This window comes from Spermophilus citellus (assembly GCF_964194105.1).
Source record: "Spermophilus citellus genome assembly, chromosome: 14".
NCBI classification, from domain to species: Eukaryota; Metazoa; Chordata; class Mammalia; order Rodentia; family Sciuridae; genus Spermophilus; species Spermophilus citellus.
This window is the reverse complement of record NC_138194.1, coordinates 34,881,693-34,903,084: the sequence shown is the minus strand read 5'-3', so window position 1 is coordinate 34,903,084 and position 21,392 is coordinate 34,881,693. Positions and strand designations below refer to the sequence as shown.

The window sequence follows — 21,392 nt, the reverse complement described above, 5'->3', positions numbered from 1 at the left end:
TTAAGCCTGAATATAGATACAGGAATCTGGTAGAAATTCTTCCAAGGTTTGGGGCAGTGGAAAGATGAATGAAATTAAGAGAAAGGACTCGCCTATCAGTTTCTTGCCTATATTTGACTCTGGGCATTTAATTTCTTTGAATCTCAAAATTTCTCACCATAAAAATAAAGGGACTACTCAGTGAGTAGATTCATCTATTGATACAACCTTGAACAATAAAGAATCTAGTCCTAACAACTTTATACTATGCTTCAGGATGTTTTCAGGGAAGGATTATAGACTCCAGCCAAACACCATCATTCTGAGTAGCAATAATAATAATAATAGATTTTTAGTGAAATAGAGAATGCATTATATCTCTCGAATTTTATTTCCTGTCAAGATGGTCATACATAAATCCTTCTTATCATACTGATTTCCATTTAGCTTGATGTTCACGTTGCTGCTCTTATCTCCTTTAGATGCCATAAACTTTATAAAACCCATGATGACACCATCCTCAAGTCATCACCTAAAGGTCCTTGCAGACCTCATTGTCCGGTAGAGCAAAGATGCAATGGACCTGTTAGATGCAGTCACAGAATATTGGATGGATGAAGAAATGAAAGATACGTGATTTTAAAATCAGCTTTTTTAGTTTTTTTTTTTTTTTTTTTTTACATTTTTTTTGGCCGGTTCTAGAAGGCCATATAAATAAAGCTTTACAGTATATGGACTGTTATGACTGCTTTTTTTCACTTAGAATAATGCTTTTGAGATTCATTCATTTTATTGCATATATCATTATCTGGATGTTTTTTATTCCTGAGTAGTATTCCTCTGCATGCATATACCACAATTTATTTATCTATTCATTATTTAATGGATGTTTTTGTTCTTAGCAGCTTTGTCTATTATAAATAAAGCTGCTATAAGCATTCATATGTGGAATATATGTTTTCATTTCTCTTGAGTAAATACTTAGGAATGGAATTGCTGGTTTGTATGGTAAATGTATAACTTCATTAGAAGCTGTCAAAATGTTTTACATAGTGTCTATTCAATGTTATGTTTCCTAACTCCTAACTCTTCTATCCTGGCCAGCATGGTATTGTGTCAGTCTTTTACATTTTTGCCATTCTAATGGATATTTATGATAGCTCCTTATGGCTTTAATTTGCATTTTCCTGCCTATTAATAATGTTTATCATCTTATAATGTATTGATTAGTCATTCTTATATTGTCATTGGTGAAATATCTGTTCATATCTTTTAACCACCTTTTATTAGGGTTGTCTTAGAAGTTCTTTATGTATAATAGATAAAACTCCCTTATCAGATAGATGTTTTGCAAATATTTTCTTCTAGCCTGTGGCTTTCCTTTTCATTTCTTAACCATGTAGATTGAAGAGCAATTTTTCTTTTAGTTTAACAGTTCAATTTATCAGTTTTTCTCTTATAGTTAGGCTTTTTTGATGTTCTATTTAAGAAATCTTTCCTTCACTCAAAATCATAAAGTTTCCTTATGTGTCTTCTTCTAGAACTTTTTAGTTTCAGCTCTTAAATTTGATCTAAGATCATTTTGTTAATTTTTGTATATGTGAGGTGTGAATCAAGGTTTATTATTAGTTTTGTTTGTTTGTTTTTCATATAGATATTCATGTATTCCACTAACAAAATTTTGTTTTCTTTGTTGGAAAAACTGTCTTTTTCCTTTGGAAATTTAATTGACCATATATATATATATATATATAGGTCTATATCTGAACTGTTTTGTGCCATTGACCTCTGTCTGTCCACCAATATCATATTGTCCTGATTGTTATAGCTTTAAGGAAGTCACCAAACAAGAAGAATAAGGTAACAATAGTTATCCAACTTTGATCTGGCTTCAAAATTGTTTTGACTCTTTATTAGTCTTACTGAACTTTTAAAAGAACCAGCTTTTGGATTTATTAGGTCCCCCTCACCTCCTACCCTTTTTTGGTCAGTTTTTCTATTTTACTCATTTCTTCTCTTTATTATTTTCTTCCTTATGTTTAGTTTGCATCTAATTTTCTCTTCTTTTTCTAGTTTGTTTGGGTGAAGTCTTGGATTATTGATTTTAGATTTATTTTTTCTAAAATAAGTAATCTTATAAATTTTCTTCCCATCACAGCTTCTCCTGCCTCCCATAAGTTTTGATATGTTTTCATTTTCATTTAATTCAAAATATTTTCTAACTGACCTTGTAGTTTCTCCTTGGACTGATTTTGTTATTGTCGTTGTTGTTTGATTAATGATATTTAAATTCTAGATATTTAGAGATTTTCTAGATATTTTTGTGACTTCTGGTTTAATTCTGTCGTGGCCAGAGAACGTGTTTTATGTTTCCAATATTTTTATATTTATTAAGATATTTTTATGGCCCAGAACATGATCTACCTTGGTAGATATTTCACATGCACTTGAAAATACAAGTCCTTTCTGTTTGGGGTAGCGAGTTCTACACATGTCAATGAAGTTGCTTGGTTTATGGTGCTGTCCTGATTCTACCCATATTCATACTGATTTTCTCTTTCATCAGTTGCTGAGAGAGGAATTTTGAGATCTCTGGCTATAGTTGTAATTTTTTAAAAAAATATTTCTTGCAGATCTATCAGTTTTTGCTCCATATATTTTGAAAACTGTGTTTAAGTACATTTATATTTAGCGTTGCTATATTGTTTGAAGAATTGATCCCCAAATGTGTGTTTTTTGAAAACAAAATGTATTGTCTTCCTCTTATTTCCCTGGGTCTGCATGCTTAAAGGGGAATAAGAGGGTCCTCGTTCACGTGTGTGGGTACTGGCTTTTAAGGTATTTGTTGGGGAGGTCCTGGAGGAGAATGGTGCTGACCATCTTTAAGGCATTATTTCAAATGGCAGGCCTCAAGGAAGCTTTCATGGCCCAAATCCATCAAGCATGTCTTACCTTCTTTCTTTACCCACACACAGGGCCAAGCACAGCCATGGGCAGGATGATTGAGATACTCTTAAGTGATTGTTCTGAATTTTACAACCTGGTGATTAGTCATCATGGTTCTGAGGGACCCTATTTTTAGTTTTGATGTCAACTGCTTCATGAGCTAATATCTCTATACATTTCCATGACATAACCTATGCCCCAGTTCATTCCTTGTCCTATTTAATGTTTTCATACAACTACAGAGGACACCCATTGGTGGTTCAGTGACTTCCAGTACCAGGTTTTTCCTGTTGACTGAGAAGATCTGATGGCTTGTCCTCTTGGCTAAAAAGACCTGACCCAAATGCCCACATAAAGTTGCAAATAGCTTTTCCCTACCCCCAGTATCCCCAGTTCCCTTCTATCTGGCATATCATTACCTCAAGGACAGAGCCTGTGGAACAATGTGGGTCCCCCATATCTTAGCATCCTTAACCCTGATATAGTAGAAGGAATGTGTGGATGTCAAGGTCACTGGCTAATTATAGACAGAAGCTGTAGGGAAAGTGCCACCAAGGAAAGCCAGCCCATGGCCATCTTAATTCTCATTCAGGCTCTGTAAATGTTGTCCTGTGAGGTTATAAATATGCTCCTAAAGGAAAATTTAAAAGCGTTTTATTTTTTGAAGATGGATGGAAAAAATAGTAGAGGAGAGGAAAAGAAAGGAAAGGGGAAGGAAGAACAGACCTCTGGTTTAAATGGTCAAAAAGACAAGCAGAAAGGGGGTATGTAGCAAAGTTTCTTTTTCCTTCTCAAAGCCCAGGTTTGATTTCTATGTGTACCCAGATCTGAACCTTCATCAATTTTCTTTATCACCCAAGATACAGTCCTCTTGAAAATATTCCTTCTATCTTAAGCTGGAATGTACAATGGGCCAAAGGTCCAAGGAGAGGCAGCCAGTGCATCTCCACCAGGTGCAACATGAAAAAGATAAAATCATTTTCATGCAAGTGACCTATGAGACCAAACCACATACATTCAGCACAAACATTCACTCCAGCTGCCACCAGAGATTGAGAGGTGAGGGATGCCAGAGGCTAGAGGGCTGGGAAGCTTCTTTTCCGTGTGAGATTAATTTCACAAGGTATTACAGAGCATTTTTAAAAAAATAAAAATAAAACAGGAGACCAAGAACATGATTTCCCAGGGGTGCGACTATAGGTCCTCAGTCCTTTGAAACGATGTATTTAATTTTCCAAAGCAAACTGAAATGAATGAAAATTTAACTATGTTCTCTGAATTTAATTGAGGGACTTGGGGTGTCAAATTATTTCCAAAGAGAAATCTCCTACAGAGAGCTGTTGCTTGGTGTTTTACAAATTAGGAAATTCGAGCTCACAAATCACTGTGCTCTGCCAGGCACCCTGGCTGTGCTGGAATTTCAACTTGATAAAAGTAGAGAGAAAACAGACCAGTGAGCAGGACTAGCCTATATCTAATACATAACATTGTCAGGACTTAATCCTGGAAATTATAAGAAGTTATAGTAGCAATGCAGGCATTTTTACACAGAAAAAAAATATTTGTAGGTGGGAGTAAGTTTTTCTTAACAAGTAAGTTTTCATGAAATCATTACATTAACAGTATTAATGCTTTTGTTTTTGTGTCTTGCAACTACAATTTTATTTTTCTGGGCTCCTCCCCCACCCCACCCCGCTGAGAAAGTGACATCCTAATAATTGTCGTTTTGTGGTTTTACAGAAAAAAATAAAAGTAAACTTTAGACTACATTTCTCAGGATCAAATAGCATTCTGAGTAAATGTCATTTTAACAGGAAGTTAAAATTGATATATCCATTTCAAAGAGGGAGGTATCCTGTTAATTGTGTGTGGCAGTATAATGAATTCATTTCCCCTTGGCAACCTGTGCCCACAGCTGTACAATTCCATGAAAACAGGCGCTGGGGAGAGCTCTCTCGGGGAGTTGTTATGACATAGCTAGTTGAGTTTTGCTTCCTGTGTTTTAAATTGTTTATTATTTTCATTTAACCTCAGACCCTTGTTAGTATTATGCATCTTGTTGGGTTCTTCAGTCTCCATTTGTGTATCTCAGTGACTTCAATGGAATGCCTTTTTTCATATACTACAATCCACGAAGTGAAGAGTTAATCTGCCATTGTGTTAATGCATATAAAACACTGATGGCACCACAGTGGCTGTGACTAAAGTGTGCACGTTGCTTTATCACTTACAAAGTCTTAGAAATTCTCTCGTTTAAACCTCACATCAACTCTGTATGGTAGGAACTGTTAACCTCCCATTTTATAGTGGAGGAAAATGAGGATTCTAGTGAGAGCATGACTTGCTCAAGATCACAGAGTTGCAGAGAGCTTACTGCCTTCAGATCCTTGGTGACCACCAGAATGTGGTATGCCGCATTATGGAGGCCGAGCTGGCATCTAAAAAAAATGTAAGTGGATCCCCACTTCACCATGGTTGATGGGACTGAGACAAAACTCAGTGCAACCTAGGACTCCTCTGCTTTGACTTACCACGAATAAGATTGGCACTGCCTCACAGAGGACAGGTGAGGCATTTCTAGACCTCCACTGCTTCCTAGGATGTGGCTGTCCATTGCAAATGAGACGGATCCAATCTTTTAGCTGCATCCCAAACTAAGCCTGTCTGACTTCCAGTGGTGGGTCAGTCCCACCTACCGAGTCGTATGTTCCCCAACACCAGCTGCCCCCTTTCCCTTTGGATATCCGGTCACCATTAATACCTCTCACCACTTCATCCGTAGAGATGCTTTGAGCAAGTTCCTCAACTTCCCAGGTCTCAGTTTCCTCTTCTATAAATGAGTCATGATGAAAACTTGATAGTGTGGTTCCTTGGAACCTGTTTTGCCTCTTTGCCTAAGACAAAGTAAAGAAGTTCCTGTCTGTGAAGGATTAGGGATCTAATTCTTTGTAATTCAGTTCTCATTTCAGAAAGAGTGAGAACACACATGTAATCTGTGAAGGACACACAGCTGTCAGATCCATATCTAAGAAGGCCCGGCTGTGCCAGGTGATATCAGCACCCATAACCTGCTGCCCACTCTGACCCCATATTTCATAGATACCATGTTTGAAAAAAACTAAACAGAATACATCCCACCATCCTCCTCCAGGTTAAGAAAGCATAAGTGAGGTAGTTTAATTTCTTGTTATTTGATGGGCCTAAGGAAATTATTCTGGCTTCTGATCTTCTTTTAGCAGGAAGGAAGAAACTAATGGCAATAAAGCGCCCAGATCAATTCTCTTCATCCATCCCCGTATGTAGGAGGGTATGGCCACAAATTCTTCCAAGGAAAACGTTTTTTTAGTGAGTGTTTTCCTTCCAGAAATTCTTGGGGGATCCCCATTTTCTTTTTCCTCTAGTCTTACAAACAGTCATACTACATTTTCTCAACTCTGTGTTTCGTCCCTAACATATGTTGCTGGCCTTACACCAAACAGAAATGTCTGCTTTCCTCTGAAAGAGATGCTCATGATGGCTCATGATGGCAGAACTGCCTAACAGAGTTTCCAAGGCTTAGGTCTTTGGTTGGCAGCCACCAACCATGCCTTAGTTGCTTCTCACTGCTGGTGACTGGCCCAGGTTCTTGATGGTATCCTCCTTTCCATCCAGGAATCCTTAATGCTTAAGTTATTCAAGAGCCTAAGGTTCAAGAATGCAAATTGAGGGGAGCAAGCCAAAGCTTGGGTTGGTTCTTTCTGAATAAATACTCTAAATGTGATCTCACGATTCCTACTCACACCAATCTGGCTTTGATTCTCTGATCCGGCCTATCAGGTGTTGTTGGACCTTAGATGGTGGCCTACTCAGCAGCCTCAAATCTAGCCTTATCATTCCTATCCACGTTCCTTTAAGGAAAATGGGTTTTGTTTTAGATGGGCAAGGGTTCTTTTGAATTGGCCTAGAGAGACTGGCATTTAACATGCAGTGGTAACCAGACTCTGCCAGGCTGAATTTCTCATTGGCATCCTCTGAGGCACTCAAGAAATTGAGGGAGGCTGGACACAAACTTCCTCAAGACTCTTAGTTCCCCTCAACGTCCTGCCGTCATTCATCTGTCAGGGTAAGGCCTGGACATATCTGGCAGGGATGTACATTAAGCCATCATCATCCATTAATGTCTTAGTTTCAATTCATTTTATCAGATTGATTGCTATCAGTTAGATAAGCCTGAGGGAATAGAACACAGCGAAGGCACATTTTAATAGGTCAGGGTCATGGTGGTGTAGAGAATGGCCATATGGAGAAGACAGATGCTGGCAGGCAATGGAGGCCCTGAGAAACTTAGAGGCTGCTGCAGGACACTGGTTACTGATGAAAATGGCTCAATCTTCTACTTTGAACCAAGTTTAAAAATAAAAGGCCCCATTTAAGTATAACTGTAGAGACTTGTACTAGAGTGAATGTTAGGAAAGTATCTGTCTAGTTTGTTCTGTCAGTGGATCATGCCGGGCAGGATGCATTTAGGGTAAAGGGGATGCTGGCATTAACTCTCAAGATGAAACAAGGGTACATCACCAGTATGCACCCAAGTGAACTGTGTCCTCAGATTATATAAACAAGCCCAAGGATATGGTATAAGTGCCTACAGGTACTCCAGATAATTTTTGCTCTTGGACCTCACGCTGGCACCAATCTTACTTCTCTGAGAGGTAGCACCAATCCCTATTTTTTGGAAGAAAATTTTAATAACTTCATGGAAAAGTAGGGGTGTCAGAGCAGCAAAATCAAATGATTTAATCTCAGGTTTTGAAAACTATAGGGCAACAATGGCTAACACATTTTAAGCAGAATATTTTAATCTCTAGTACAGAAAAGAAAGTGCAAACGGACAAATCCCAAAATCAGTTCCAAATGGCTTATTAGTCAATGATCATTTCCCCAAAATTATATCTCTCTGAAAAAATTGCCTTGTCCTACTAGTTTCTCCTTTTAGATGTTTCAACACATCACGTGGGAAGTTTACTCTAGAGTAGAAACTGCTTTTAAAGAAAAGAGGCAACAAAATGGAGTCTGATGGTCTGTTTGTCCAGGCAGAATTCACTATTCACTCACAAGGAACAGTTACAAACATACTTTTACACATTAGTAATAGCCTCAGATTCGTTAGACTGGCTTGATTTTTTTAACGTATTTATTTATTCAAATTTGTTATAGATGATAACAGAATGCATTTTAATTCATAGTACACATATAGAGCACAAATTTTCATGTCTCTGCTTATACACAAAGTAGAATCACACCATTCGAGTCTTCATACATGTACTTAGGGTAATGATGTCCATCTCACTCTACCATCTTTCTTACCCCCATACTCCCTCCCTCCCCCTTTCCTATCTAAAGTTCCTCCATTCCTCTCATGCTCCACCCTCCATCCACATTATGGATCAACATCCACATGTCAAAGAAAACATTTGGCAATTCCATTAAATTACCTGAAAATGCCATAATTTTATTCTCTTTTAATGTTGAGTAATATTCCATTGTGTATAAATGCCACATTTTCTTTATCCATTCATCTATTGAAGGGCATCTAGGTTGGTTCCACAATTTAGCTATTGTGAATTGTGCTGCTATAAATATCGATGTGGCTGTGTCACTGTAGTGTGCTGTGGCTGTGTCACTGTAGTGTGCTGTTTTTAAGTCCTTTGGGTATAAACTAAAGAGTGGGACAGCTGGGTCAAATGGTGGTTCCATTACAAGTTTTCCAAGGAATCTCCATACTGCTTTCCAGATTGGTTACACCAATTTGCAGTCCCCCCAGCAATGTATGAATGTGCCTTTCCCCCCACATCCTCGCCAACATTTATTGTTGTTTGTATTCTTTCTTAATAGCTGCCATTCTGACTGGAGTGAGATGAAATCTTAGTTTTGAGTTGCATTTCTCTAATTGCTAGTGATGTTGAACATTTTTTCATATATCTGTTAATTAATTGTATATCTTCTTCTGAGAAGTGTCTGTTCAGTTCCATGGCCCATTTATTGATTGGGTTATTTGTTTTGTGGTGTTAAGATTTTGAGTGCTTTATATATCCTAGAGATTAGTGAACTATCTGACGTGCGTGTGGTAAAAATTTGCTCCCATTTTGTAGGCTCTCTATTCACCTCACTGATTGTTCTTTTTGCTGAGAAGAAGCTTTTTAGTTGAAATCCACCCCATTTATTGATTCTTGATTTTATTTCTTGCGCTACAGGATTCTTATAAGGAAATCAGGGCCTAATCTGACATCAGCCTACTTTTTCTTCTATTAGGCACCGGGTCTCTGGTTTATTCCTAGGTCCTTGATCCACTTTGAGTTGAATTTTGTGCATGGTGAGAGAGAGGGGCTTAATTTCATCTTGCTGCATATAGATTTCCAGTTTTCCCAGCACCATTTGTCTTTTCTCCAATGTATGCTTTTGGCACCTTTGTCTAATATGAGATAACTGTATTTATGTAGATTTGTCTCTGTGTCCTCTACTCTGTACCTTGGTCTATAAGTATATTTTGGTGCCAGTACCATGCCATTTTTGTTACTATTGCTCTGTAGTATGGTTTAAGGTCTGGTATAGTGATGCCACCTGTTTTACTCTTCTTGCTAAGGATTGCTTTGGCTATTCTGGGTCTCTTACTTTTCCAGATGAATTTCATGACTGCTTTTTCTTTTTCTATGAGGAATGTCATTGGGGTTTTAATTGGAATTGCATTAAATCTCTATGGTCATTTTGACAATATTAATTCTGCCTTTCCAAGAACAAGGTAGATCTTTCCATCTTCTAAGGTCTTCCTTAATTTCTTTGTTAGCATTCTGTAGTTTTCATTGTAGAGGTCTTTCAACTCTTGTTGAGTCCTAAGTTTTTTTCTTTTCTTTCTTTCTTTCTTTCTTTCTTTCTTTCTTTCTTTCTTTCTTTCTTTCTTTCTTTCTTTCTTTCTTTTTTTTGAGGCTATTATAAATGGGGTAGTTTTCTGGTTTCTTTTTCAGAGGATTTGTCACTGATGTACAGAAATGCCTTTGATGTATTTCATATCCTGCTACTTTGATGAATTCATTTATTAGTTCTAGAAGTTTTCTGGTGGAATTTTTTGGATCCTTTAGATATAGAATCATGTTATCGGCAAATAGTGATAATTTGAGTTCTTCTTTTCCTATCCATATCCCTTTATTTTCTTTTGTCTGATTGTTCCGACTAAAGTTTCAATAACTATGTTAAATAGAAATGGTAAAAGAGGGCATACCTGTCTTGTTCCAGTTTTTAAAGGAGATGCTTTCAATTTTTTGCCATGTAGAATGATGTTGGCCTGGGGCTTAGCATAGATAGCTTTTACAATGTTGAGAAATGTTCCTGTAATTCCTAGTTTTTCTAGTGTTTTGAACATGAAGGGGTGCTGTATTTTGTTGAATGCTTTTTCTGAATCTATTGAGATGATCATATGATTCTTACCTTTAAGTCTATTGATGTGATGAATTACGTTTATTGATTTCTGTATGTTGAACCAACTTGCATCCCTGGGATGAACCCCACTTAATTGATCATGGTACACTTTCTTTTTGATATGATTTTGTATTCAACTTGCCGGGATTTTATTGAGAATTTTTATATCTATGTTCATTAGAGATATTGGTCTGAAGTTTTCTTTCTTTGATGTGTCTTGTCTGATTTTGGAATCAGAGTGATATTGGCCTCATAGAATGAGTTTGGCAGTGTTCCCTCTTTATCTGTTTCATAAAATAATTTGATGAGTATTAGTATTAGTTCTTCTTTGAAGGCCTTGTAGAACTCAGCTGTCCTGGGCTTTTCCTGGACTTCTGATGACATCTTCTATTTCATTGCTTGAAATTGATCTGTTTATCTTCTGTATATCATCCTGATTCAGTCTGAGCAAATCATATGACTCTAGAAATTTGTCAATGCCTTCAGTATTTTCTATTTTATTGGAATACAAATTTTCAAAATAATTTCTGATTATCCTCTTTATTTCTGTAGTGTCCATCATGATATTTCCTTTTTCAACACAGATGTTAGTAATTTGAGTCTTCTCTCTGCTTCTCTTTGTTAGCACGGCTAAGGGTTTATCAATTTTATTTATTTTTTTTCAAAGAACCAACTTTTTGTTTTGCCATTTTTTTCAATTGTTTCTTTTGTTTCAATTTCATTGATTTAATTATTTCCTATCTTCTACTACTTTTGGTGTTGATTTGTTCTCCTTTTTCTAGGGCTTTGAGATGTAATGTTAGGTCATTTATTTGTTAACTTTTTCTTCTTTTAAGGAATGAGCTCAATGCAAGGAACTTTCCTCTTAATACTTGCCTTCATAGTGTCCCAGAGATTTTGATATGTTGCAGCAATGTTCTCATTTATCTCTAAGAATTTTTTAATCTCCTCTTTGATGTCTTTTGCAACCCATTATTTATTCAATAGCATATTATTGAGTCTCCAGGTGTTAGAGTAGCTTCTATTTTTTATTTTATTATTGATTTTTAATTTCATTCCATTATGATCTGATAAAATGCAGGGTAGTAGCTCTACTTTTTTCTGTATTTACTAAGGGTTGCTTTGTGGCATAATATATAGTCTATTTTAGAGAAGGATTTGTCTGCTACTGAGAAGAAAGTGTATTCTTCCATTGATGGATGAAATATTCTATATAAGTCTTTTAAGTCTAAGTTATTAATTGGTATATTGAGTTCCATAGTTTCTTTGTTTAGCTTTTGTTTGGAAGATCTATCCAGTGGTAAAAAAGGTGTGTGAAAGTTACCCAGAATTATTATGTTGTGGTCTATTTGACTCTTGAACTTCAGAAGAGTTTGTTTGGGGCATATATATTTATAATTATTATATCTTGTTGATGTATGGGTCCCTAAGCAGTATGAAATATCCTTCTTTATCCCTTTTGATTGATTAACTTTGGCTTGAATTCTACTTTATTTGATATGAGGATGGAAACTCCTGCTTGCTTTCACAGTCTCTGGGAATGGTATGTTTTTTCTCAACCTTTCACCTTCAGTCTGTGGATGTCTTTTCCTATGAGATGATTCTCTTGGAGGCAGCATATTGTTGGGTCTTTTTTTTAAATCCAGTTTGCCAGTCTATGTCTTTTGATTGGTGAGTTTAGGCCATTCACATTTAGGATTATTATTGAGACATGATTTGTATTCCCAGACATTTTTGTTTATTTTTGGTATTTAACTTGACTTGGTTTCTTCTTTGATTGTTTTTTCCTTTAGGGTAATACCTCCCTTCACTGATTCTCATCAACAATTTTTTTCATTTTCTCCTTGTGGAATATTTTGCCAAGGATGTTCTGTAGTATAGGCTTTCTAGTTGTAAATTCTTTTAACTTTTGTTTATCATGGAAAGTTTTTATTTCATCATCAAATCTGAAGCTTAATTTGCTGGATATAAGATTCTTGGTTGGCATCCATTTTCTTCCAGAGCTTGGTATATGTTGTTCCAGGATCTTCTAGCTTTCAGGGTCTGGGTTGAAAAAAATCTGCAGATATCCTAATTGGTTTCCCCCTACATGTAATCTGATTCCTTTTTCTTATGACTTTTAAAATTCTATCCTTATTCTGTATATTAGGCATATTCATTATAATGTGCTTTGGTGTGGATCTGTTGTGATTATGTATATTTAATGTCCTATAAGCCTCTTATATTTGATTTTTCAATTCATTCTTCATGTTTGGAAAATTTTCTGATATTATTTCATTGAATAGATTGTTCATCCTTTGGTTTGTAACTCTATGCCTTCCTCTATACCAATAATTCCTAAATTTGGTCTTTTTATGTTATCTCATAATTCTTGAATGTTCTGCTCATGGTTTCTTACCATCTTCACTGTGTGGTGAACATTCTTTTCAATATTATATATTTTGTCTTCATTGTCCAAGGTCCTGTCTTCCAAGCAATCTAATTTGTTGGTGGTGCTTTCTATTGAGTTTTTAATTTGGTTTATTATTTCTTTCATCTCAAGGATTTCTGTTTGTTTATTTGTTTGTTTTTTCAGAACCTCTATCTCCTTACTGAAGTAATCTTTTGCTTCCTGTATTTACTTATGTAGCTCTTCATCGAATGATCTTTTGCTGACTGTGTTTGTTCTCTTATACCATCTTTAATTCACAGAACATTTTAATTATGTACACCCTGAACTCCTTCTCTGTAATTTCTTCTGTTATGTTGGCCATGGTTTCTAATAATGTAGTATCTTGATTTGTTTGGGGCACTTTCTTTCCTTGTTTTTTTTTTTTTATGTTGTTAGTGTATCTTCCCTTCTAGCACTACAGATCTGAGGTGTTACAGTTTTTACTCTACAGGCTATAGGGTCCCTGCAGGGTTCCAATACCTCTCCTTTAAGGGGTAGAACAATATCAACAGATCCCAATACAAACAATATACAGCCTTAAACCAAATAGCTGCTATTAAGAAGACATTTACAGTTTTGTCACAATGTATAGAAATGGTGAATTCAATTATTATCTACAATATAAACAGTAGGTTTTCAAAGGGGTCTACAATATCTTATGGTGGACAAAGAACAGGGAGTAAGGTGTAGGATGGGATGTTGAGGGGATAGGAAGTGACTATATAGAGTTATTAGATCTTAGGAAGTATGAAAGAATCTAAAGTTGATTAATAGCAGGAGAAGAGAAAGAAAGTGATTTCAGAGAGACAAGTAAGTGGGAAGACAATAGAAAGAGTACAAAAAACAAACAAACAGGGGCTGGGGTTGTGGCTCAAATGTAGAGCACTTGCCTTGTATGTGTGAGGCACTGGGTTCAATCCTCAGTACCACATAAAAATAAAATAAAGATATTGTGTCCACCTACAACTAAAAAAAAGTTTAAAAAATATCAAAAACTAAATATAAATATTAAGAAAAATAAAAATATAAAAATAGGAGGTAAAAGAATATATAACACAATTGTGATATACTATTCAGACATGCTAGTCCTCAATAGCCTAATTCATGAAAAGTACTTGGTTTCACAAATGTTGTGTATGTGAAGGCAGGAGAAGAGAGGGAGAGAAAAGACAAAAAAAAATCTTAAAGGAAGATACAAGGATTGTTTTTATTGGAGATCAGTATCTTTCCTGCTTCCCTTCTCATCCAATAGGTGGGGTTGTCAGTTGTTTGCTGGTATCTCCACCCTCAGGATGATGAAGGTTATTAGGGTGCAAGGGTTCTGGTCTTGGAGGCAGGACTCCTGGAGGTGGGGTATAGCACTTGCTGGTCCCCAATGGAGACTGCACCCCAAGGATCTCCTTTGGGGCCTGCTTGTGTGATGTGGGTGCCTGGTCTTACTGGTCTCTAATTTAGTCTGTAAGCTGTATCTCACTCATCCCCTTCCTCCCTATTTCCCAGTCAGAAACCTCTCTCTCCGGAGGTCTTGTGGGCTGTACTCTGAGAGCTGCACATTGAGAGCTGTTTTGTATTGGGCAGTTCAGGGCCAAGTTTTGGGTTAGTACCTGCCAGGGAGGCGAAGAGTTGGGGACTCTAGGTCCCTTGATATTGCTTCTAAGCACCAGCCAGTGTCCCAAGCTGGGAGTTTCCCTAAATAAAGATGGCAACAAAGGTGTCCCAAGATGGAGGAAGCTGCTTTCAGTGATGGAGTGTTGGGTCAGGTAGGGCTGGGTGGTGGCATTGGAGCGTATTCAGAGATACAGCCCTGTGGCTTGCAGTTTTGCAGCTGGTGGCTGTCTCCAGACCCTGTGCAGTGTCCCCAGGTGCAGGCTACTGCGTGAAGGGGACTATGGCAGTGGTGGCAGTGCTGGAGGTGACCAGGAGAGCCCCATGTAGGTAGATGGGAGTCCACATGGGAGTGGCTGCCGGAGGTTCTGCTCATGGGCAGCATCCTGTGTGGGTGCTGATGCCAGTGGTCCTGCTCGGGCACCTGGAGGTCCTGTGTGGGTGAGTGACCAGGCGTGTGCTGATGCTGAGGCTTGGGAATCTGCATGGGACAGCAGCCTTGATTTCCTGTGAGGGAGCAGCTGTTGGGGGGCCTCTAATAACTCACAGAGAAACAGTATCCTACTACTTAAATCCCTGGTCACAGAGCGACACAGAATGCAGCTTTTTCTCTCTAGCCCGCCATCTTGGATCCTCCTGTTTTGATTATTTGTATTGTTTTGTTTTTTATAGGATTAGCAATGGTGAAGTGATCATGGTGGGAAAGAGTTTGTTTGACATGTATGTACAAATTGAGGACAGATTTGATCTGCCTCTGTTTCACGGGCATTGAGATCTCTTAACCCACTCTCAACAGAATCTGCTGCCATTCTTTTTTCAAAGGCCCGGTCTCACTTGAGGTTTCAGCTAGCTGTTTCCATGTAGAAAACTGTCTGGTTCAGTTATATTCTACAGTGGTTGATGTGACTTCATGGACCTTCTTAACTTCCTATCAGGAAGCAATCTGACAGCACAAAGGATAATCCCAAAGCCACAGGACTTGGGACAATTTCATTGATTTTTGAAACATCATTCCCAAAACATATATTCAGGGTAAAATCTGATAAGGTGTAGGCCAAGCATTCACTTTTCCCTCAGAACTACCTCGAGTGGCAATAAAGCAAAATGCTTACCCAGAAAGTTCTGCTTTGCCAGTGCCAGGCACTTTCCATTCATATAACAGCTTCACAAAGTCACCAAGAGCTTCTAAGCTAAGTGCATGTGCTACTTCATTGCTTTGAAATTAGTAGCATTCTAGTCTGTGGGGTAGTTTTACCAGTGAAGCATCAGAATATATTTGTTTATTTTCCATCGTTCTCCTAGGAATAATCATGTTTGTCATGTACCTTTAAATGTAAAACATTTGAGTTAATAAAATCAAATTGCATTTCAGCAAGACTTTTTTTTTTGTAATTGTCCCTCATTCCATTATTACTTTTAAAACTCCAAACAACATAAATGAAGTTCACTTAAGTTGATCAGCTAATTCAAAATCATAAGCTGTTAGGCACTTATAAAATGTAATTATGTATTTAGAAGTATTGATATTGGATTTGATTTTATAGAAATGATGTTTTTAGATTTTATTGCCCAGAGGAAAAAAGTCCCTTTATGATTTGCTTAAAATTAAGCCTGCAGTTTTGCAAAATCTATACAACATTTTGACCAATAATGAACCACATGTATGATGGTGGTTCCATGAGATTATATTGCCTGGTGATGTTGTAGCCATCTTAGTTGGTGTTAGTACTTGCTACGATGTGCATACAACGATGAAAATGTCTAACCATACATTCCTCCAAACGTACCCATTTCATTAAGCAGCACATTAGTGTACATCTGATAGAAACTTTCTACTTTAGCAGTGGAAAGATTATAGTGTGTCCTGCCATCACATTGGGTATAGCAATGTCATTTAAATAAGGATTTGTGTGTGTGTTGCTGGGCCAGTCAAGTTTTTTCAGACCAACCCAGGGCTTCACACATGCTTCGAAGCACTCTATCACTGAGCTGCAACCCCAGCAGGTATTAATTTTTTTAATTCTACAGATTTTTCTAAACCCAGACACCTATAAGTTTCAATGATACTTTCATTTCAGTAAATTATGTACAAGTGAACTTTTTTTTTTTTCCAAAAAAGAACAGTCTGGACTCTTTTCCCCAAGAACTCCCTTTCACTGCATGCATTACTGTTGTCCCTTTTTGGATCATGAGTGTGAATTCTTTCATGGCTCTTGATCATATCCAAGATAACCTGAGCTTGCTTTCTGTTCTTAATAATAATTATATGGAATATAATTATTCCATATTATTCCATGTGGCACCAATCTGGTAAATTGTAGAACAACTGCATGTATGAAATATGGAATATAATTATTATTATTGTTTCTCCTTAGTAGAAAAATGACTGGACCAATCCCCCAAAGACTAGCCTCTTCTTCCTCTGATTCACATATTCTTCTGTTGCAGATTGGATTTGAGGCCTCTCCCCTCCAGGGACAGGCTGCAGCTTCAGAGAGTGGGAGTGGAGCTGATTCTGAGCCAGCTCGCCATGTCTTCTCCTTCTCCTGGTTGAACTCCCTGAATGAATGATGTTCATTCCAACTGCTGCACTTCTGTCTGCCTGAATGAGATGCACACAGGCAGCAGGGAACCTAGATGAAATTAACACGATACAGATGATGAATGGGACCTCTCGACAGGATTTTTAAAAGAAAGAAAAAAAAAACCACTTTAATTCCAGATGACTTATCTAACACATTGAAGAAAAAAATACTTTCAGAAAATAGATGCAGAAAGCACTGGAGAAGAGAAACTTGATCTTATGCAAGTCTTTTATTGTGTGGGAAACATGAGGGGTGTGTAGGTGTGGTACATGTGGGTGCGTCAGTTACAAGTAGCAAGTGTTGAAAAATGTGGGCACTACACTCTCGTCTCTAATAGGCACCAGCTTTTTGTTATTAGATCATAGTGGCTCTTATTTCCTTTTCTCTTTAACAATGCAGGTGGTCAGTGAAATTCAGTGTCAATTCAGAAATGCCTGATTTATCAATATACAGACAAATGGTAAATCATTGACCAAAGCTATGAAAATGTTGTGCAAAGTGTTCCTCTTTTCCATAATAAATGTCACTGGATGTGTATCCAGAAATGTTCTTTGAATTTGATGGCACTTTTATAGTCCAGAAGGCTGAAGGCCAAGGACATCTCTTGTGACATTTTTCTAATCTTAGTTTTAGACACTTATATACTAGGTACTTTAATTGAAAAAGACTTTCTAGCAGAAACCAGTTTCTCATACATCTCTGTGGCACCAATCTGGTAAATTGTAGAACAACTGCATGTATAAATATATATGTGTGTGTCTGTGTATATACATATATATGATGCTTTATTTGTCCCACCATAATACTTCTTTCAGAACATAAGTGTAACTTTACTCTGTATGAACTATTAAATAAATACTGTTTTTAAAAATTTAGTCTTATAATAATTTATTCAGAATTTCATATCATCTTATTAATCTATTAGTCAAGTGCATTTCAAGGGCCTTAGGGGGAAAAAGCATTTTCATACATATTTTGAAGTATTTAATAATTTGATTGAAAATGTTAAGTTATAACTAAACTACTGAAGGCAAATGCATTTTAAAACTAGTTAGCTATGCTGTTGAGTTTTAGAAGTGAGTAAAGATAGTTCATATTCCTAAGAATCAAAGTGATTAGCTTGGAGGGTATTTGTGCATAATTAAAGCCAAATGTTCTTTGTAAGAAAATATTTCCCCAAGTGTCATCTTACAGCAACTGAACATAGTTGTTTTAAATGGAGATGCTATCAGGTTTCTCCTATTAGAAGTAGTCATTGGAAAATAGCTCAGAAAAAAAAAAAACACTTTATGGTACCAATTGATAAAGTAAGCCTTTGTCATGGAAAAACAATGCAGCATTTTGACTGTATGGTTCACCTCAGCTCTTCTCTTTATCCTTTCCTACTCTCCCCAATTACTTCATATCTCATTATTCATCAAGGAATGCTTTTTCCACTGTGAGTGATCCTCCCTTTGTAAAATAGCCAAGTTTTAGAGCTAAAAGCAGTTTTCCAAATTATCTAGTTCAATCTCAGATGAGTAGTCTGAGGTACAGAGATAAGGTGATGTAGGACCTGTGCAGCCACTGACAGATGGTTGTATCTTTGGTAGAAAAAAAAATGCAGGAAGTTTGGGGGATTTTTGACTGTTTGTTTGTTTATTGTGCAGAAGACAGTTTGGAGGAAGCTAGAAGAGGAAAAATAAAAGCACAATAACCATTGCAGCTTTTATTAAAAATATAAATATTAAACATTCTCTTACACAATCAAATTGACCGAGGATTGGAAGGATGTTTTATTACTGAGATGTTTACAAGAAAATATTGATTCACATTTCACCTTACCCACCCACTCAAGAGAACAAAATTCTCTTTGGCTCTGACCACTACAAAAGCAACTGGGTGGCTTCCATCTGCTTTTTCAAAGTGCTTCCTCCTGGGTCTACATTTTCTTTGAAACACCACTATAAAGACACTGGACACGGAAACTAAAAGTGGACAATACAAATAACATTGCGTTGTTACTGCACGTGAATACACTTTGTGCATGCTAATTAAGGGATATAGGCTCTGTCCCTGTACATCTATGTTGCAAGCTATATAAAAATAAACAAATGATATCAGAGCAGCACTGTGGTACAGAATACTGTATTCTTAATTTTTTTAACTTTTTTTGTGCTAAATGCAGAATATTTTTGGTCAGACGTATCATTTCATTTCCCAATAATCTCCATCAGTTTCCTGTTGCTGTGAGCTTGCTGCGCTAACTGCTCTGCCCTGGCCATTTCCAAGACTTCCCGGAGAAGGTGAAAGGTGAGATCCAGGGAGATAGGAGGCTCCTCAGACCGCCGCTCCCTCTCCAGTGCCTCCTGGTGGCGGGTGAGGGCGTTCTCCCAGCTGCGCTCCGCCGGACCCGCCGGGCTGTCAAGAGAGCGCCTAGGTAGCTGCAGCTGCTGCAGCAACACGCGGAAAAAGTTGGTGGCTGCCTGGTCCCGCAAGGGGCGGCTGCCACTGTCACCGGCAAGGGACAAGGAGTCGGGCAAGAGCCGAGCAGCCGGGCTCTTGTTGAGGTTTCCCAGGCGAAGGAAGTATTCCTCTCCCATGCGGAGCAGAACTGGCCGAGGCTGCGGCTGCTGGGGCTGCTCGGGCTGCGGCGGGGGCTGGAAGAAATCCAGGGACTGGGGGGATTGCGCTGCTTGCCGGGCTCCTGGGACCTGCCCACGATTTAGGAGGGCCCTGCATGGTGGGCAGGGCAGGAGAGCCACCAGCAGGACGCCCGCAGACAAGAGCAGCGGCAGCCGCATGTTAGGGACGCTCGCTGCAGAAGAGAAGTGGGCGGAAGGAGAGAAAGAAAGAGAGATAAAGTGTTGGTCAGAATTTAGCTCAACTGAGGGGTGCACTTGGGGGGATGTCTTCCTACCCGAAACGCGGAGAAGTGAGAGGCTATGCCCTTGGGGTGGGGGTAGGGGGTCGTCGTGCGCTGTCCGTGGTGCTTAAGACTCTGACTTCTGCAGTAGGGCTGATAGCGGGAGCACGAAATGGGACGTTTGAGAGGCTCCGCGCCCAAACTCATCCCCTCTCCAGGAAGGAGTGACCTTGCTCTTGAGACCCTGAAGAAACAATCCCCGAGTCTTCTTCCTAACGATCCCCAAAACCTGATTCCCCTGAGCCTAGGTAAAGAGCCATAATTTAAATTTTCGCTCGCTCTGATCACCCCCTTCCGGATATTTCAGCATTTTCTTCCAAATTAAGAGCTACTCCCTCTTCCTATCTCTCCACACTTGCCCTTGCTTCCTTTTCTTGGGGGTCGGGATCAATGTGGGGCCAGTGGGGTCCTTTATACAGACAGCGATGAGCAGTAACCAGCAGTTAGGGTAAAGATGAGCAGCCGTCTAAGTTTGTTTTTGCTATACACAGCTACTATCGGAATCTTAAGACACAGTCAGCAGCAACAACAACAACAACAACAGCAACACACACACACACACACACTCACACACACATTCGCCCGCACAGGGACAGCTAGCTCTGCAGTGCACACCTCGGAGGCTCAGGCAGCACAAAGTTGGTGGCGCGTTTCCGTCTAGGCGCTCCCTACCTTTCCTGGAGTTCGCAGGTGAGCCCGGCGCTGCTGCCTCTCTGCAGAGGGACGTCTCAGGGCTTTTTCTGGCGGTTTTCTTCTCTTCTCCTTTCTATTGCTACTCTCTTTTTTTCTTTGTCTCTTCTCTTTCTCTTCAATGTACTTGGGCTCCGAGTTTTCTCCACACAAGAGCTTGGAGTGGGATTTTATAGCGTCGACCCTCTTCAGAAAGCACGCAGCATTTGCCTAATAAGCTGACGCTCTCTTGACAGCTCGATTGCGTGCTGCCTCTGCTCCTGCATAAATCATAGGGCCCTGCCAAGGAGCGAGGGACAGAGTTTTGCTATTTCAACACTGAATCTCACATCCAATTATATCAACAGATATTTATCGCCTCCTTGGTGACGTCAATGAGCCCTAAAATGGAAGGGATTCTTATGACTTGTCCATTGACAAAAATTCTTGAATGAGATTTCCCAAGTGTGGAAAACAAACTGACCTCTTACTATGGAAGGCCAAATTGTAGGTCAGAAAAGCGACGAAGATTGGGAAGGGGGGAAAAGAGGAAGTGGGAAGGAAGGGAGGTCTACCAATGCAGTCCTGCCAGGAAAGTAACTACCAGTTACAAGGGGTGGCTCTCTATCTTTCTGGTCCTTCTCCTTCCTAACTTCTATGACCAATTGTCTCAGGCAACATCTTGGTATCTGAAAATGTCTCTTTGCTAGAGACAAAGAGTCCCACCTTCTTTCTACCTGGAGAAGAATGAAGAACCAGGAGAAGACTGAAGGAACATTCAGATTTTAAGTTTCTATCTGCTTTTTCCTCCCAAGAGCAG

The 21,392-nt window shown here is 38.6% G+C and overlaps 2 protein-coding genes across 10 annotated transcripts in view; one reads left to right on the top strand and one right to left on the bottom strand.

The window, feature by feature from the left end:
- The window catches only part of TRIM55 (tripartite motif containing 55), a 64,810-nt gene extending 47,754 nt beyond the window's left edge, over nt 1-17,056 (top strand). For 4 of the 9 annotated variants that reach the window (XM_081265664.1, XM_081265667.1, XM_081265670.1 and 1 more), the window contains one exon: nt 16,862-17,056. In XM_081265664.1, the coding sequence (XP_081121790.1) occupies nt 16,862-16,984 (123 nt within the window). In that variant the 3' untranslated portion in view covers nt 16,985-17,056. Of the gene's footprint in view, nt 1-461; nt 8,572-16,861 lie in introns of those variants that run through there. The other 5 variants (XM_081265663.1, XM_081265665.1, XR_014018714.1 and 2 more) reach the window with 4 other exon arrangements.
- A 477-nt stretch (nt 17,057-17,533) lies between these two features.
- CRH (corticotropin releasing hormone) lies at nt 17,534-20,844 on the bottom strand. Its single transcript, XM_081265672.1, has 2 exons — nt 20,576-20,844; nt 17,534-19,795 (listed from the first exon to the last, which is right to left on the bottom strand). The coding sequence occupies exon 2, from the start codon at nt 19,779-19,781 to the stop codon at nt 19,191-19,193; it is 591 nt and encodes a 196-aa protein (XP_081121798.1). The 5' UTR covers nt 19,782-19,795; nt 20,576-20,844; the 3' UTR covers nt 17,534-19,190.
- Nucleotides 20,845-21,392: the final 548 nt, after the last annotated feature.

Excerpts from the sequence above, each read along its gene's own strand:
- CRH (XM_081265672.1), bottom strand. The coding sequence starts at position 19,781 with ATGCGGCTGCCGCTGCTCTTGTCTGCGGGCGTCCTGCTGGTGGCTCTC.